Genomic DNA, 19,758 nt, shown 5'->3' with positions numbered 1-19,758 from the left:
ACTAGGTCAGATCTTATGGCTGTCCAGAGTGGCATTCTCAGCTCCTGGCCCTCAGCTGTGGAATTACCTCTTCCTAGAGACTTGCCAAAGCCAAAACTTCGGGCTGCATACATACCACACATTTAAGCACACATTGTTGATTTTGCAAAGACCCCTTGCGAAATAAGTTTATATATGTGGTCTCCATTTTCTGACAGTAACAGCACTGTACTTGAAAGCTGGTCAGACGCAAGCCAAAGCATTGCGCTTGCAAATGTTTGAGGCCTACTGGGACAGGATTCTCTCTCACCTCTTCCCAAGTTCATTGCGCCCCATTGTTCCAGATGGAAGGATCCTCTTTTCCTTTGGAACCTGCCAAGGCAGAAAAAACAGAAACGTTACCTGTAGAACAGGGAGCAGAGATATACTTCTGGGCTGGCCACTACCAACATGGGTTGATCAGCTTGCTGAAGAGACCATGCTTTCGCTTTCCCCTCAATATCAGTACTTATTGTGATTTCACACCATCCCCGTTTCCATCTGGAGCAACTCCCACCCCTCACTCCTGTGCCAGGGTTGGGGTGGGGAAAGTCTTTTCTGAACGAACAAAAACTGTGACTACTTTGCCAATAACTCGCTGCTAATGGTTCTGCTGAGGAGCAAATCTTTTTGATGAGACAAGACATGGACAAGTCTCTAACAGGGACCACATTCACACCATACATTTATTCCACTGTTATTCCACTTTAAACAGCCATGGCTTCCCCCAAAGAACCCTGGGAAGTATCATTTGTGAAGGGTGCTAACAGGTATTAGGGGACCTATATTCCCCAAACAAAGCTACAATTCTCAGAGTTATCTGGGAAGAGGGACTATTAAGCCACTCTGACAACAGTAGCTCTATGAGAACAGGAGTCTCCTTCACAAACTACACTTCCCATGATGCTTTGGGGAAAGCCATGACTGTTTAAGGTGTAATAAATGTATTGTGTGAATGTGGCCGGGGTCGGGGTACAGGTTCTTTCGAAACTTGAGGTAGCGGTGCTCCTGTATCCAAATGAGATTAAGACCTATTCCAGACAACCACACATCTTCACCTGATCTATGGTGAAGTTCTCCTGACCACTTGGCAGGATAAGGACCACCAAGTTACCACAGGGGAAGAATGTAGACCCTGAGACTATGCCATACATTTAAGCGCACTAGGTAACTAGTCATGTTTATGGGCATTTTCTCTGTGAAGAACTTAAATAGGGGGCAGTAAACCAGCCTCCCCCAACGGGATGCCTTCCAGATGTTTTGGACTACAACTGCCATCCACCCCAGATAGCACATGCTGGCTGAGGCAGATGGGAGTGATAGCCAAAACATCTAGAAAGCACCCAGTTGGGGGAGGCTGCAAGAAATGCCATTTTCAGGGCCTGCTGGCTGCTTTCCATACCATGTAATAGTCATAGAGGAGACTCAAGGCAGCCACGCCGTCATCATCTCCATTAACTCTCATCATCGCCTTGGTGGCTGCTGTCAGAGGGTTCTCAAGGTAACTCTTCCAAGCCTCGTCTTCGTTCATATAGGAGTATTTCTGGAAGCCCATCCCGTCATTCTTCAGAAGGCGCACAGACCTGAAACTGAAGGGAAAACATGTATTGGAATGTCGATTTCCAGCATTTTCCAGGGGAAGCTTAAAAGGGGTGCAATTGTATCCAGTCATGTAGTGGGAAATTCAGAAGTGCAGGGTCCCTTCATGATAGTCACAACCACACACCCTCCCCCTTTTTTTTCTTTTGCTGCTGGGCTGAGAATGAGAGCCTTGTGAATGCCTTCCCCCACAACAACAGATGTCCCTAGGAGCCAACCAGCACGAAAGGGGAGAGTGTTAGCTACTGAAAAGAGTCTTCTCAGTGGCTGACTCACCTCTTTTCACTTTGATTGGCTCCAATCAGCAGGAAAGGACAAGGAAGCAAGTTAGAAAACTCTTCTCAGTGGCTAGTATATTCCCCTTTCATGCTGATTGCCTCATAGAACACTGGAAACTTAGGAACCCTACTGGAACCCTGCTCCCAAAAAAGTAAAGGGTCTAAGACTCCCCCCCCCAAGACCCCGGACAACTATACCCCTGAAATCTTCTTTCTTTCTGCAAATCTGCACATGCTTGGGGTGTAAGAGACAAAAACCAGTGAAAGGAGGATGCGTTCTCATCTCCTCCTCCATTTCTTCCCAAAAATTAAGATTAAGACAAAGATTAAGATAATTTGTTGTGTTTCAATTGTTTTATCTTATAAATGTGAGCTGCCCTAATTGAGTTCTAATTGGATGGAAGGGCGGGTTGGGGATGCAGATTTTTTCTCCAAACAAGGAAACCCAATATTACTCCTACTTGGTTATTTTCTAGAGTCCAGCCCTACCTCTGAAGCCAAGCCCTGAACAAATTAAGATATTTTGACTCCACCTTTCAGTAAGGCTCACAACAAAAGGTGCAAGCAACTTAAAACAAATATACAACAATGAAAATAATTAAAACAGGCAGAGGAGGCCAACAATAAAATAATCTGCAACAGAACCGGCAATGAAAACAGGACTAAAGTATTATTCACTAAAAGTCTTTATCTGAGAGCAAAAAACGGGGATGAAATAGGCACCAGCCAAAGGTCTCTGCAGAAAGTTTTGGCAATTTCTTGGTGGTGACACCCTCTCTCTAGCTACCAGCCACCTAGCCTCTGAAGGTCAGGGCACCCAGAGGAGGGTCTCTGATAAAGATCTTAAATGTTCATACCAAAGCATGCAATGCTTCAGGCATCCTGGACCCAATCCATACAGTAGGTGTGGGGAACCTTTGACCATCCAGATGTTGTTGTAACTACAACTCCCGGCAAGCATGGCAATGATAGTAGTTGTAGTTCAGCAACATCTGGAGGGCCTAAGGTTCCCTACACACAAAGAATGAAATCAGCACCTTGAATTTTGCCCAGAAACAATTTGGAAGCTAGTAACAGTAAGATACCCCAGTACATTTTGCCCTCAAGAGGAAAGGCTATAAAACAGATGAGAGAAACCTCGGGCCCGAGGACTGAACACGGCCCCCCAGGCCTTTCTATCTGGCCCTTGGAACTCTCTCCAGGCCATGCCCCTCAGTGACCCTGCTTCACACCCAGAGTGTTTTTTTTTCTGGGTGAAATGTATCTTTGAACTCTGATCATGCTTCTTGCTTGTCTAAACGGAGGATGAAAATGAAATGGACTGCCTTCAAGTCGATCCCGACTTATGGCGTCCCTATGAATAGGGTTTTCATGGTAAACGGTATTCAGAGGTGGTTTTACCATTGCCTTCCTCTGAAGGTCACCCAGTGAGCTTCATGGCTGTGTGGGGATTCTGATCCTGGTCTCCCAGGTTGTAGTCCAACACACAAACCACTACACCACACTGGCTCTCAAATGGAGGATAGAGAGAAGTATATGTAGAAACTAGTCTACTGTGCAAAGGTAACATTTACATTTCTTGGTCTGCCCACTTTAGTCTCTGGCCCAATCTCCCACTAGCATGTGGCCCTTGGAAAGTTGCCCAGAAAATAACACATCCCTTGGGCTGAAAAAAGGTTCCCACCCCTGTTATAAAGAGTCATGATCAGGCTGGGATTTCACATGGAAAATGGTAGAACCATTTCCTAGTTCTGCCTCCTAATTTCTGGTTCCCACTCAAGGCCTATGCTCAGCTCTGACAATCACTCTTCTCTGCATATATATTTGCATCATAGTTATGATTAGACAGATTGCACAGCATCACTTTTCCAGGATGCAATTATTCATCTTAACTATGAACGAAACCTTGGAACGACTCCTCAGAAACATTATGAAAGGCCAGGAAGCATGGGGCTCTCATGAGAACCAAGTAACTCGACGCAACTGGGCTTGTTTCCTCTTTGACTTCAGTTGGCCAAGTGTTCTACTGATTTTTTGTGGTGGTTGTTCCTAGGATTTATTTACATCCCATCCCAAAGGCGCTGGATGGATTCACAGCTACTCAAAAAGCCGGAAGATATGAAGGCACAGATCTCCAGACAATGCCTGCATTCAGAAATTTGCCCAGGAAGATGAAATACTGCATATACACTACAGTAGGGTCCTGCTTTTCAGCAGCCGGCTAAAACGGTGGCTTTCAATTAGAGTAAGGCCCCACTCATATGGCACTTGTTCCGCTTTTATGGCATTTTTCGGGTGTCAGGCGCTATTTTATTGACGGAGTTCTGCTTTTTGGAGGGTTTCGCTTTTAGGCGGGAGTCTGGAAGGTAACCCGCTGTATGAGTGGGGCCCTACTGTATAGATTTAAAGCACATTACTTCTCCCAAAGAATCCTGGGGATGTAGTTTACATCTCACAGTTACAATCCCCTTAATAAACTACAGTTCCCAGAAGGCTTGGGGGAGTGAGGGGAGTGATGTGCTTTAAATGGATGGATGTACAGTAGGGCCCCACTTTACAGCACTTCGCTTTACAGCATTCCGCTAATGCTGCGGTTGTCAGTTGCAGAAAGGCCCTGCTCTTACAGCGCTTGTTCTGCTTTTACGGCTTTTTTTGCCGTCGGGCGCCATTTTGGTCAAGTCAATGGGTTCCGCTTTACAGCGGGGGTCCAGAAAGTAACCCGCTGTATGAGTGGGGCCCTACTGTACACAGCTTATATGCCTCTTTAGGGACAGAAAGACAATACAGAAATATTTTAACATATAAATAAAATTCAGTTCCCTGTGGAAGAGCTGCTGAGGGGCTAATTACACATTCCATACAAATGTATGTGGAGAACCCCAGGATTAATTTGACAATGATGTTGCAGAATACACACACACACACACACACAGAGAGTAGAGGGTGCAGAAAGAAGAGTCCAATTTTGTTTAAAGTAAATCCACTTTGGGAGGGATCATTTTGGAGTAGAGTAGCAGTTTTGGGGGACAGCTGCAATCTATGCATCCTAAACGTAATTCAGTTTGACGCCCCTCCCTCACACTCCCTGAGAAGGACTGACTGTTAAACCACTTTGGGAATTGTAGCTATGTGAGGGCTCTCCAAACAACTCTCTGCAGCCTTGCCACCCTGGGCTCCAGCTGGGAGGAAGGGCAGGATATAAATCAAATAATAAATAAATAAAATAAATAAACTACCATTCCCAGGATTCCTTGGGGGAAGCCATAGCTGTTTAAAGGAGGATGGAGCCTAAAACAACCATGGCAATGATACCTTGGCTCACTGCTGGTGGCCATTACAACCACAACTGTACTACTTTCCTCCCTCACAGGCCTTGTGTCAAGCCACAACCACTTCCCTTAGATCTGTGTGGTATAGCAGTTAGAGTGTCAGACTGGGACCTGAGAGACCAGGGTCCAAATCCCCACTCAGCTGTGAAGCTCACTGGGTGACCTTGGGCCAGTCACTGTCACTCAACCTAACCTACCCTAAACTGGTCTTTGTACCGTAATAAACTCAATCAATCAATCAATCAACCTAACCTACCTCACAGGGTTGTGTTGAGGATACAATCAGAAGGAGGGAAGGCCCATGTTTGTACGCCACCTTGAGCTCCTGCAGGAGAGGTGGGCTATAAATGTAATAAATAATTAAATAGCAGAGTGTGGGTTTCAGAGACCCAGATTCAAATCCTCACTTAGCCATGAAGCTCACTGGGTGATCTTGAGCCAGTCGCATGCTCTTGGCCTAGCTTATCTTGCAGTTTGGGGATTTTTTTGGCAATGATAAGAAAAGGGGAGGGGAACCTTCTCCTCGGAGCTTTTCTTTTCAGTGGAGCTAATGGAGGAAAGAGGAAAACCAGAACAAATAAAGAGAGCAAGCGTTGCCAGAGGGGACAGAGGGAAAGACATCCTTGCCAAGCCCCACCCTTGGGTGCTTGTGCACTCTAAGAGGCACCATGGCCTGAGGGGCAAGAGTTTTTCTCAGAGCATTCTCGACTCCACCATCCCAGAATCAAAGAGCAGCTATTGCTTACTAGTTAATAACAGGCCTGAACTGTAAACGGGCATTTTAATATAAGTCTAGTTTGGTGCCACTGTTTGGGATGAGTCACCCCTACCCAGGGACAGATGGATCTGCTCATTTCGGCTCTCTCCTCACTTTTCCAGTCTTAAGTTGTTCTTCACATTTCTGCATCAATTTCCAATTTTTAAAAAAAAAATCCTCATGGAAATGGTAGTCAGCATTTTCATGGAAATTTCTCATTCATTTTTGCAAAGCAATTTCCCCTAACATAATGCATTCTCGCAGTTATTTTCACGAATATAAGCATTTTTATGCCCTAGTGTGCAGCTGCACATCTTTGTACACACTACTTGGCTGGAGAACTGTATTGCAAAATTCGAGAGGTGCGAACTTTAGAGGATAGCAAGGTTTCAGTTCACGTGTTGCTTTGGAAATGCAGATTTGGTAGATTCACCTTTAAATGTGAACTGAACTGAGTTTCTCCCCCACCCCAGAGCCATCTTCTTGTAAGAGCTTAAAGAACCCCCCCCCCCACTGGGCCACAGCTGCTTTTCAGACTCTATGCAATAATTAAGCAGGACCACATATCTTCTCTGAACCATCTGCACTATACATCTAAAGCAGTATCATACCACTTTAAGTAGTCATGGCTTCCCCCAAAGAATCGTCAGAACTGTAGTTTATTAAGGGTGTCTTATTCCCCACACAATTCCCAGAGCAGTTTAACGATCAACCCCTCTCCCCAGGGAACTCTGAGAACTGTAGCTCTGCAAGGGGAATAGGGCTTTCCTAATAACTCTCAGCGAGAGCCAGTGTGGTGTAGTGGTTAGAGTGTTGGACTACAACCTGGGAGACCGGGGTTTGAATCCCCACACAGCCATGAAGCTCACTGGGTGACCTTGGGCCAGTCACTGCCTCTCAGCCTCAGAGGAAGGCAATGGTGAACCACCTCTGAATACCGCTTACCATGAAAACTCTATTCATAGGGTCGCCATAAGTCAGAATCGACTTGGAGGTAGTCCATTTACATTTAATAATTCTCAGCGCCCTTAGCAAACTATAGTTCCCAGGATTCTTTGGAGGAAGCCATGGCTGTTTAAAGTGTATGATGCTGCTTTAAAAGTATAGTGCAGATAGGGCTTCATTTGGAAAGCTTACAACAGCACCAGAAGCAGCAGCTCTCAGGAACTGCCAAGGGGCCACTTGGGCCTATTGTGGCTTTCTCAGGAGATGGCAGGCCTCACTGCTCAACCCTGCGTAGCTTATCAGCTCATCCTGTGCCCTGTAAGCATTTCATACTGCCTCACACACCACTTGCTAGAATGGAAACAAATGTCGATGGCTCAGCCTTAATTGCATCCAATGACACAGGGATGAAGAACTTATGGCCCTCCAGATCTTGTTGGACTGCAAATGGAGTCCAACAACATCTGGAGGGCCAGATCACTATTGCCATCAGTACATGACCGAGATTCCCACCCTGCATGGGCAGAGATCTTGGGAGAAGACAGCCACCCATCCCATCCCATCCCACGCTATGCATGACAGATATAGCCGGGCCATTACAATATCACCAAACAGCCGTATAGTCTGCAACAGCAGCAACCACTGTGGCGGGGGGAGGGGGGAGTCCAAAGTGCTGACAGGTGAAAAAATCCAGGTGGCTCAAACAACCAAGCTGACCATTTCAATACAGACCCATCCCAACAGTTTTCAGATTAGCATCATCAACTGAATACATCCACACCATCCATTTAAAGCACTCATATACCATCATGGACCTGTAGTTTTTTAAGGGTGCTGGGAACTGTAGCTCTGTAACAAACTCCAGCTCCCAGGATTCTTTGGGGGGAAGCCATGACTGTTAAAGGGGTATAAAAGTGTTTTAAAATGGGTGGTGTGGATGTGGTCTTGAAGTGCCCAATCAGCAAGGACCACTAAACATTGTCAAATGGCCACGAAAACATCATCAACAACAACAGCCTGGCATGATCCTGTGCTTCTAACAGCAGCTCTGTCTGCCAAAGGTTTTATCTGCAGCCTGGAAATAGCAATGGTCATTAAATAATATCCGCAAAAGAAGCTGTTGTTAAAAGCATAGGAGCAGGGACCAATTTTTTTAAAAAATGAAAAGTTGACAACCAGACACTCAAGAATGTACATGCCAACACTATCTTTGCACATCTGCACCATACATTTAAAACACATCCAACGCACATGGCTTCCCCCATAGAATCAGGGGAAGTGTAGTTCGTAAAAGTTGCTGGGCAGTGCTGGATTTAGGAACAAGCTAGGTAAGCAAAGGCTTAGAGCCTCACATTGTGAGGGGGACTCTAAATATGTTGGAGATAACTAAGAAGATTGATAACTAAAAAGATTTATTATAATTAAAATAGTTTTGGCTTAAATAACCTTTCATATAAAATCCTAAATCCACCACCAAAATTCTGAGCCCGGACCTCCCCATCCCAATCCATAACCAATCCCATCCCCTTCCAGGGCTACTGGTCCACTTGCATCATCCATAGGTTGCCCAATGTCATCTCAGGCCTCAAGATGAGACAAAGGGAGCTAGCCTTACCAATACTTTCTAAAATTGCGTTCTATACCAGGCACCATGTCTGCTAATCCTTGTCACTTTCCCACCACTTTTTCCCCTCTTTTTTTTTTTTAAACAGTATGAGGCCTCTGAGTCTTGACATGGTTTAGGACCTCAGCAACATGTCTTAATCTGTCCCAGGTGCTCGGAATTTGTAGCTCTGCGAGGGTGAAAACCACAGTTCCCAGAATTCTTTGGGGGAAGCCATGTGCTTTAAATGCACATCAGTGTGCTTTAAATGCACGGGGTGGATCAAAAAGACACGTCTCTGTCTTTCCAAAGACAACATTTCATTACAGCTTTCCCTCTAATTCGTCCAGCTCCTACAGTTGTGGCTATCAGATGAAAGACATCAAAACTCCAGCCCAATTGTCGGAGAGCAAAATGTTACCTCCTTTCGTGCGCACACATGCGCACCCCCCCTTTCCCCACCTGCCTCTACCAATGGGACTAATGGCATTAACGCTAGTTCTAGTTTCACCCACTGCGTGAAAACTCCAACAGGTGGGGTTCTTTTCGTGCTTTTTTTTTGGTGCAAGTTTCGTTGTCTTTAAATTTTCTCACGCAGCCCTCCCTCCCCTTCAGTGCCGCCCCGACTGTCTCCAAGGCGCACACGTTAGAATGACTCAGGTTTCACCACCCTCGACTCTGCTTAATCCTGTTCAGACAAGAACCTTCAGCCAGACTGAATCCAAAATATTCACATGAAAAAGAGTGGGGAGAAGGAATGGGGGGGAATCAGCACTGGGGCCGCTTACCCCAGGGATGGGCTCACTTCAAGCCTTGCGTGGTCTCCTCTTTGCTTTTTGTTTTTAAATTAAACTCCCCCTGGTCTGCCGCCGTGTCTTAAACCGACAAAGCAAACAGGACAGGCTCGCGATCTCTCAACAGTTACAGCAGAACTAATCGGCTTTAAGCTATTTGCTCCCAAGAATGAAATCCCAGGAACGTAGAACCATTGAACTTGGTCAGGTAGACATACCTAGGATTATACTGTACATGATCAGAATAGACATGGCTAGAATTGCAAGTCCCTTGCAGCGGTGCAGTACAGTAATTTTAAACGCTAGACTTAATGATTTTACAGGGCCGGGGGCTCCTTAGATGGTAATGAGCATTACTTCAAAATGTAGTGAGCCAATAGCCCTCCTGTCTTTGTGGGCCCACCTGCACAATGGGGCCCCAAAATCAGCCACAAAGTCCTGCCTTGACAGCACCACTGGTGTCTTGCAGGATCAGACCAAAATCACATCATCCAACATTTCACAGGTAGAAATAGGGAGGTACTTGACATATACTCCTACCAGAGGTCTGGGGGGACCTTTGGCCCTCCAGATGTTGCTGAACTACAACTCCCATCAACCTCAGCAAGTGTGGCCAATGGCAAGGGATGATGGGGAGTTCTAGTTTAGCATTATCTAGCAGGCCAAAGCTTCCCACACCTGTCCTATAACGATCCACTGGCAAAGGCTTCCCCCCCCGACACAAAACTCTCTTATCTGCACATTTATGAAGGATCTAGTCTGCCTTCCATATGCTATACTTATTTGCCTTCTTAAAAAAAGATATTTTTAAAAGGCCAGAGAAAAATCAATTTCCCAAAGTGCTAAATATGGAATAGTCTCCCCGAGGAGGTGCGCTTGGCGCCGACATCATCTTTTCGGCGCCAGGTTAAAACCTTCCTCTTCTCTGAGGCATTTTAATTTAAGTCAACTTAATTTTAAACTGTAGTATCTGATTTTAGATTGTACAGTTTTTATATACTTTATTCTATTAGATTGTGTAATTTTATTGTATTTTTTTGATGTTCACCGCCCAGAGAGCTATTGCTAGTCGGGCGGTATATAAGTTTAATTAATATATAAATAAATATGATTCAAGAATGGTAAGGACTAGGAGCTTAGAACAGCTCTTAGTCTGAAGTCATGGGTAGAGTGTCAGACTAGAACCAGGGAGACACAGGCTTAAATCCCTACTGAACTGGGCGATCCTGGGCCAGTCACTCTCTCTTAGCCTCAACCTACCTCACAGGGTTATTGTGAGGATAAAAGGGGGGGGAAAGAAATCACATTTGCTGACCTGAGCTCCTTGGAAATAGATGTATATATTGGCATAGTAGACTAGCACCCAAAAGAGGTAAAGCTGACAAGCCTGCTCTGAAGCATGGGTGGCCTGGACCTGTCAGAATTAAGTTTGGACAAAGCAGTTCAGCAGACATTTACCATGAGGAAGCTTATGCTACTCATTCTACCAGAGTGGAGTTGGGAATCTGTAAGGAAAGGAAATCTATAGCGTGGAATCGATGCATATAGGCTGCAATCCTATACACCTTCAGCTGGGAGCATGTCCCATTAGACTTAGTGGGATAGGCATGCATAGGATTTCACCAGTTAGGGTCAGAATAGACATGAATAGGATTGCACTGTTAGTCTTCTAAATTAATAGACAAACTTTTAAGCCAAAGACTGGCTACTAAGTTCAAACCATAGTGCAAACTTCTGCAGCACATACACACCCTCCTCTTTGCTTACTCTCTATTGCCTACGCCTCTACGCCTTCCCCTTATTCTTTTACACCAGATCTTTTAGACCAGTCCCTTGCGAATTACAAAACAGAGTTATGCTTTGTTGTTGGAGATAAAAGGATCTGTCAATTTTGGTTCTCTGTTGTTTCCCCCCAGTTTTTTCATCTGAAATTCAATTATTTATAATCATCCTGAAAATTCTTCAGCACTTTTGCAAGCAATTTATCCTAATATAATGCATTTTTAATGTTATTTTCTCAAATACATCAATTTTTAGGCACACTTCTCCTAGCAGATGCATTTTTGCACACCTTGCTTGGCAGAAGAACCACACTGCAAAATTCAAAAAAGTGCGAATTTCAAAGGACGGCTGCATTTCAGTCCCCTTATTGTTTTGGAAAATGCAAATTTGATAAATTCAGCTTTCAATGCAAACTGAATTGAATTTCTCCCCCATACCTGGTTGTTGTGAGGATAAATCGGTTATGGGCTGAAGATGCGAAGGGCTATAAAATGACGTAAGTAGGTAGGCACTCAATGGCAGGTCCTTGTCGTTGTCCCCCACCTCCAGTTTAGCTTCTCTTCTTTTTAAAGCCTAAAACAGGCAGTAGAAGATCAGCCCAAGTAATGCCCCCAAATCCTCTCTAAGACGGTTTCCCACCCACCACTTTGCAGTATTTGTCATGCTATCCTTGACTTCTCCATCTGCGGGCAATTCTGCTTAGTTAAACAAACTTATTTCTCCTCCTTTATTACGAGGTTGTTCTCTTTTGTGTAGCTGTCGGACTAAAAGGGGGCAAATGAAATGGGGATGGGGTGGGAAATCCACAGTTGTAAAGCAGACAAGGTGGCCTGTCTTCCTGCTTGGGAAGAAAGGGCTGTACCAGTTAAGTATAAGAAAAACTACATCCTTTGGAGCTAAGAATAAGGATAATAATACAAGGGAGGGAAGGAGCTTTAGCTGCCACACAAACTTGCGTGATGCCTCCGCTATCAGAAACAATATGCTTCTGAATACCAGTTGCTGGAAACTGCAGGAGTGGGAGTACGTTCTTGCACTCAAGTTCTGCTTATGGGCTTCCCAGAGGCATCTGGTTGGCCACTGTGAGCACAGGATGCTGGATCACTGGTCCTCAAGTTGATAGAAAAAAGGTTTTCTCCACTCTCCCGTCGAACTCATGGACATCCAACGAAGCTGAACGTTGGAAGATTCAGGACAGACAAAAGAAAGGACTTCTTCACACAGCACATCGTTAAAACTATGGAACTCACCTCCACAAGAGGCAGCAATGGCCACCACCTTGGGTAGCTTGAAAAGAGGATTAAGACAAATTAATGGAGGATAATTTGGCTGGTCCTTGACCGTAATAAAGATACTATGGAGGATAAGGCTATCAGTGGCTACTAGCCATAATGGCCACACTCTGCCTCTGAGGTAGGAGGCAGTATGCTTCCGAATACCAGCTGCTGGAAACTGCAGGAGGGGAGAGTTGCTGCTGAGCTCAGGTCCTGCTTCTGGGCTTCCCATAGGCACCTGGTTGGCCACTGTGAGAACGGGATGCTGGACTAGATTGCCTGGTCCTCAAGTACAGGACAATCCAGAAGCGGCTCACTGGGCGGGGCAGAGCCTCCATGCTTTCTTCTCTGCAGGTGGGTTGCTGTTGCATACTGGAAAGGAGAGAGCTGAGGTGCTGCGGAGTTTGGGGCAGTGCAAACACACCGACAAGAGTGACAGATTGGCTCCACCAGTGTGGCGAAGTGGCTAGAGAGGGACCTGGGAGACCAGGGTTCAAATCCCCATTCAGCTATGAAGCTCACTGGGTGACCTTGGGCCAATCACTGCCTCTCAGCCTAACCTACCTCACAGGGTGGTTGTGAGGATAAAATGGAGAGGCAGGAGAACTACATACGCCACCTTGAGCTCCTTGGAAGAAAGGCAGGATATGAATGCAAGAAATAAATAGCAATACCCTCCCTACCACCGTGCCCCTGTCCTTCTCGATAAGCGACAGTGACCCACCTGCGGGGAAGCTAGCATAGCCGCTCTGCCCCACTGGGCAAACCACTCCTGGAATTATCCTCTGTCAAGTTGTACACCCCAACCTGCGTACAGAATAGCAATAGGGCCAGGACAGACCCGGCACATAATTAACCGATGGAACTCACTGCCACAAGACATGGTGAAGGCCGCTAGCAGAGAGGGCTTTCATAAGGGATTTAAACAAATTCACAGATATGAACATCTGCTGTGGCATGATTCCTCAATGGAACTTCCAAGCTCAGAGGTAGTATACCTTGGAATACCACTTGCCGGAGGACATACCGAGGGAGGGCTCTTGCCTTCACTTTCTGCACATGAGCTTCCTAGAGCAGGGGTTACCCAACCATGGCCCGTGGACCACCAATGGTCTGCAAACTTCACTCAGCCGGTCCATGACATGTCTACATTAAATATTAACATTGATTTTTAATTTGCGTATATTGCTTCTTTCATTTCTCTTTTATTGTATTACAATTTAAATTCTGCAGAATACAAATTGTAGCTTTTTTATTGTATTACAATTCATATTCCGCAGAATTTAAATTGTAATACAAGATAAGAAACAAAAGCAGCAATACAAACAATATTAAAAAAAACATACAGCACCAAGCACAGTATATTATAATTGCTGCAGCAGTCAGAAATCATTAACTAGTCTGCCAAGACAATCAGCCATTTTCAAGTGGTCCTTGCAGAGGAAAGTTGAGGAACCACTGTTCTAGAGGCATCTGGCTGGCCAGCGTCAGAATCAGAACGCTGGGCTAGATGACAAGCCTCTGACTCAGCCTCTTTGCTCTTCTAACTTGCTTGCTTGTGGCTTCCCATTCTGAGGATGCTTCAGAGGCACCTCGTGGGGCAAGAGTGGGGAACCTTCTTCGGCTTGAGGAGCAACCCATTTGGGCAACCTTCCAGGGACCGCATGCCAGAGGCAAGAGTGGGCAGAGCAGCAAATGCAGCTTGGTACAGCAGGCTAGTTTCGACACACACTCACTCATACACCCGCCTCCATCCAGGTTAGCAATAGGTATTATCAGAGCTCAAGGACGCATCCCAGCCAGGCAAAAAAGAAGGGCGTTGAATAGAGGTGGTGAGGGTGTGTGTCCCTGGGGAGAAACCCTGGGGAGAGTCCCGAGGGCCAGGTAGACAGGCCTGGAGGGCCACCTTTGGACCCTGAGGTTCCCCACCCTCAACGGGAAGAGTAATGGCTGGATAAATGCATCTACTTCAGAAAGGGCAAGCACCAGCTTCCCGGGTTGGCTTTGGGGTTGCTAGTCCTCAGGGTCTGACCGACAATCTCAGGATTTCATCTGCCTTCTCAGGATTTCCAAAGGAAGACATGCAGCTTCCTTTCACACTGCCATTTAAAGGGCACAGGAGCCTTATCACATGTGGAATCCAGTCAGCTTCACTGCCTCTGAGCCAGCTAGCCATCACCTTTTGTTAATGCAAACAAGCACTCTTTTAGGAACCTATGAAATACAGATCTACCCTTCATGCCTCTGATGAAGTAGGCTGCAGTCCGTGAAAGCTTATTCCATAAGGAATATTTTAAGTCTTCAAGATGCCCCAAGGTCACATCCACATAATACAATTAAAGCCTGGCCTCCCTCAAAGAGTCCTGGGAACTGTAGTGTGTTAAGGATGCTGGGAATAGTAGCTCTGTAAAGGGTAAACTACAATTCCCAGGATTCTTCGGGGGAAGCCATGTGCTTTCAATATATAACGTGGATGTGACCCAAGACTCTTTGTTGGCTGTGCACACACAACATTATATTCTACTTCAGTAGTGTAGTGGCAAATTCAGAAGTGCAGGGTCCCTTCATGATAGTCACAGCCATGCCCCCTCCCATCCTTTTTTTGAGTATGAAAGGGAGGAGTGTTAGCTACTGTGAAGTCTTCTCAGTGGCTGACTCATCTCCTTTCATTCTGTTTAGCTTCAATCAGCAGGAAAGGACAAGGAAGCACATTAGAAGACTCTTCTCAGTGGCCAACACACTCCCCTTTCATTCTGATTGGCTCGTAGCATGCTGGAGACATAGAGACCCTGCTCCCAAAATAGTAAGGAGCCTAAGTCTCCTGAGATCCCAGACAACTACACCCCGTTCTACATTCCAATACACACTGAGATCTTGTGCTTTCTACCTAGTCCACACACAGTCTGGACCTACAGTATATTTTATGCCCCTGAAAAGCCCTTTTTCACAAACTAATTTCATTTGGAAATAAAAGCTCAATGCAGATTGATTCTGCATTAACCCCAGATGCATCGATTTGAAAACAATGAAAGCAATGGGGGCTGTATCAACACCTGTCCAATTATGTTGTGGATGGGTGTGTATGACAATCATCACTTCCTTCTTCATCCAACTGGGGCATGGGCAGGGAGGATAAGAGGAGGGCTTTCGAAGGCATATCAAGAGCCACACCCACCCTTGTGGACAGCAGGATCAAGAATCAATCTAGATTGAAAACAGCATGTTGAGGATGAGCAGGAACAATTCTGTAGTGAGAAAACTACTACTTTGCACTCCATATGGGTTAAGTGTGCACATGGCCATTGTTTTTGCAACAAGAGGTCAGCGCAGCTATCCCTCTGGAGATCTATACACGGGCTCAAACTGAAATTGCTATCCAGATCAAAACGCTTCAAACCCAGAATCCATTTATGCAATAGTGCCTTCATTCTTGACATGGGAACTTCAGTAGATGTGCAAGTTCCCCTTTGGCATTGGTTTCAAAGGTGTTCTGTGCACATTACCTCTTTCGGATGGGAGTCGTATTTTTCCATGCGTCCTCCACTTACGAATTTCACACACGTAGCAAACCAGCACAATAGGCATAAAGCTTTAGCACAGCCTTCTCCCTGGTGTGGTGGTTTTCCATGTACAAGGAAGTTTACGCACAGGGGAGCATTAACAAATATGGCCTCCTCTCCCTACAGCGGTACCGTCTGGAACCCTAGTATTTAACTCTGCAAATTAGTACCTTTTTGGCAACAGTCCTAAACCCAGTTGCCAAACAGCAAGGGCCATTGAACACCATGGGATTTGCTTCCAAGAACACATACATAGGATTGCACTGTTAAGTGTACAGTTTCAAAACTGTGACACCAAGAAAGCTGCATGCTTATTAGGTTACCGCCATAGGATGCAATAACAACTTCAAAAACCAGATTGTGTGACATGAAACATTATTAAAAACCAGCCTCGTACTTGCTTCTCATTGTCTTTTGAGGTTGCTTTATGCTTTCCTGGAGGAACATCAAGGCTAAAGATTTAGACAATTGCACACTTAATTAATACTAACAAACACAGAAGTCTAAATCAGGGCCTTTAAGAGTCTCAAAGCTATTTGAAGTCTGCACCTTCAGACCTAGAGATGAACCTCTGAATTTCAAATCTCAGGTGTTTAGGTGTGGATTACGGCACTGTGTACATCCATAGAGGCAACTCCTTCACGAATTTCAGAACTAGGTCACAGGCATAGTTGCATGACAGACCAAAATTAATCTCTTGACCTGAAACTAATTCAAGGGGGAAATTCTCAAAACAAATTCATCAAGCATAAATTTGTTGCAGAAGTTCAAATTTGTATCCTCCTACTGTGCAAAAAAATATTTTTTTAAGTATTCCCAGATTTGGATGCTGATGGATTTAAGGATTAAAAAAAAACATAACAAACAAAGGGGGGGACAGATGTACAAGTATTAAATTTAACTAAGTTAATCCTTAGCTTTTGTTAATTTTAAAGCAATATGCTAAGCTTTAAATTCATGAGTATGCTTCAGTGTTGATTATCAAAAGACACATTTGAAAGTGTCTGGAATTCAGAAGGTCAAGTCCTCTGTTTTAAAAAAATGCAGCCAAAGTTTTAAACTTGTGCAAAAGTTAATTTCTGTTCTGTTTAACAAGTAAACATTTACCAAACACTGAACTCTGAACCATGAAAGCTACACCTGTTGAATTTTGGCCCAAATCCAGCTGTTAGAAGCATGGGAACACTCTTAGGATTTAAAAAGGCCGCTCAAATCCTGGTACTGGGGAATTTCTTTTCCCCCAGAGGCCCCACCTATGGCTCAAATGAAGCCTCAATCCTTGTAAAACACTGTAAAGCTTTTTATTAGAACTGGCTTTTGGCTTGCTTAAATTCAGCTTTTAAAGGGCGTGAGGTGCCTCACAAGCACAAACACTGGTATATTGGGTGAAACATCTTGGTTATCCTGGTTGCAGAATGTTCATTATTTAGAGATGGGTGGGCTGGTATCGGTCTTGTGGGATCTACTCTCTCTCGTTCTCTTATTTTATTAGAATCCTTGTAGTCTGCTGGCATGCTTTAATTTTACAAAGCAAGAGGAGGATTGCTTGACACTTAACCTCTGATCTGGCCCAATCTGCATTAAATTATCCAATCTCATGCCTACTTATAGGATCACAGTGAAATTCACCTACCTAGGTCGGTATTCTTTGTCAGTATCCCAAAACCAGCAGCTGCCCAAGTGGTCCTATGGAAATTGGCCAGTGGGCTCACCCGCTTAGCACAATCTATGCCCCCATCTGCACTATACATGCAAAGCAGTCGTGGCTTCTCCCAAATAATCCTGAAAACTGTATTTTGTGAAGGCTGCTGAGAGTTGTTAAGAGACCCCTATTTCCAGAGTTCCCTGGGAAGCAGGACTGAATGTTAAACCACTCTAGAAATTGTAGCTCTTTGAGGGGTATAGGGATCTCCTAATAACTCTCAACACCCTTCACAAACTACAGTTCCCATGATTCTTTGGGGGAGAAGTGATGTGCTTTAGTGTATGGTATGTACACAGCTGTCTGGGCTTCCTTCTTTTTTTTAAAGATCCAATTGTAAGCTATGCCCTTATCTTTTCCGATTAGAACTGTGTATCATTTTATTTAAAGTAAAAAGGGGAGGGGAAAAGAACAACACCCAACAGCAACAGTGTGGCTAGAAACAAAACAGATCCTTCTCCTTGGGCAGGACACCCCTTTCTGCGCTTTAATGAAGGGCTTTAACCTTTTCATTCACTAAAAGCATAACTCAACATTTTAATAGCACGCCTTTTTGCATGACAAAAATTTGCTCCTGGCAATCATGGTTTCGACCACAAAACCACAGCAGGGAGCAGCTCTTGGTTAACTCTTTCAGGGCTGGCTGCTGCCATGAATGACACACATCTGGCTCACTGACAAAGCTCTGCATGTTAAAAGTTGGGTCACATGCAAAAGTGTCATTTTCCCAACCCATTTATCCTTCTGATGAATGAAATGCAGCTTTAAAAAGTTTTTAAAGCCTCTCGCCATGTTTTGCCATTGTCAAATCCCAGATTCTCAGGACCTGTGCGCCTTCCATCCATCCGTGGTTGGTAAAATGAGTACCGGGCATATGCTGGGGGGGGGGGTGTAAAGAAAGGCCGGGGAAGGAACTGGCAATCCCATCCCATATATACGGTCTGCCTAGTAAACGTCGCAAGACGTCACCCTAAGAGTCTGAAACGACTTGCACTACAAGTGCGGGGACACCTTTACCTTTACCTTTTTTGCACACATCACACAGAGCAAACCCAGGGTGGCCCTTGAAAATATCCTCGATGGGAAGGAGAAAGAGCCAGCTCCAATTTCCCTAATGAGTCTGAGCTGGTTCACACATGCATGGCACTACTGTATTTTTCAACACTAGATTACAAATGAATGTGGGATATATCTTCATGGAAACACACTGGATATGAGAGTGATATGAAAGGCCTGGTCTACACGTGTAGCAGTATGTGGTGGGAACAAGGTGGCAGAATGGACAGCACAGACTGTAGGTGCGGAACGGGTAACTCCCTGCAGATAGAAAAGTCAGCAGGTAGTGGGCTTCCTTGCCAACTAGCTTTTTTACTTGCTGGGAGCATTCAAAAATGGCATCCTCCACCCCTTACAGCCTTGTTTTGCTAAAATGTGTAGACCAGGCTGGATCTACATTCTATCACCTGTGGTGATGGCTTATTCACACAGGCAAGTTAGCACTTGATACAGCTGATAATCAGTGGAGCCAGTGTGGTGTAGTGGTTAAGGTGTTGGACCACGACCTGGGAGACCAGGGTTCGAATCCCCACATAGCCATGAAGCTCACTGGGTGACCTTGGGCCAGTCACTGCCTCTCAGCCTCATGAAAACCCTATTCACAGGGTCGCCATAAGTCAGAATCGACTTGAAGGCAGTACGGAGGAATATACCAGTGTGAACAATGCACTTTCAAGCACAAGTTTGCCTGCACTTACCATCTTAGCAGGCACACTTTAATAAGTGTCATGTGCAAATCACCATCACTCTGGTTGTTCTGACATACTGGGAATGGAAGGCATGGAGCCCTGGATGCTTCGTGGCCAGAACAGCCAGGTAATTTGAGAACAGAGATGGGGCGCCTGTGGCCCTTCAGCCACTGCTGGATCCCATCTCCCATAGTTCCTGACTACTGGCCATGCTGGCTGGAGACTGATATGAACTGGAGTCCAACAACTTCTGGAGGTCCACAGGCTCCTCTCCTCTACTTTAATACATCTGCTCAGAGTCCAAACCTGTAGTTCTAGCCATTTCCTCCAGCAAAACATGTTATCTATTTGTTCAGTACAAAGCGTGGGATA

At 45.2% G+C, this 19,758-nt stretch overlaps 1 protein-coding gene across 5 annotated transcripts in view; it reads right to left on the bottom strand.

The window, feature by feature from the left end:
- Window positions 1–19,758, bottom strand: part of GRHL3 (grainyhead like transcription factor 3) — a 67,668-nt gene that overhangs the window by 40,881 nt on the left and 7,029 nt on the right. For 3 of the 5 annotated variants that reach the window (XM_061597121.1, XM_061597119.1, XM_061597118.1), the window contains 2 exons: window positions 1,421–1,607; window positions 290–351 (listed from right to left, as the gene is read on the bottom strand). In XM_061597121.1, the coding sequence (XP_061453105.1) occupies window positions 290–351; window positions 1,421–1,573 (215 nt within the window). In that variant the 5' untranslated portion in view covers window positions 1,574–1,607. Of the gene's footprint in view, window positions 1–289; window positions 352–1,420; window positions 1,608–9,317; window positions 9,337–11,542; window positions 11,679–19,758 lie in introns of those variants that run through there. The other 2 variants (XM_061597120.1, XM_061597122.1) reach the window with 2 other exon arrangements.

This window comes from Rhineura floridana, chromosome 15, assembly GCF_030035675.1.
Source record: "Rhineura floridana isolate rRhiFlo1 chromosome 15, rRhiFlo1.hap2, whole genome shotgun sequence".
Lineage (NCBI taxonomy): Eukaryota > Metazoa > Chordata > Lepidosauria > Squamata > Rhineuridae > Rhineura > Rhineura floridana.
Note: the sequence above shows the minus strand (reverse complement) of the source record. Positions and strands in the feature narration are given on the sequence as shown.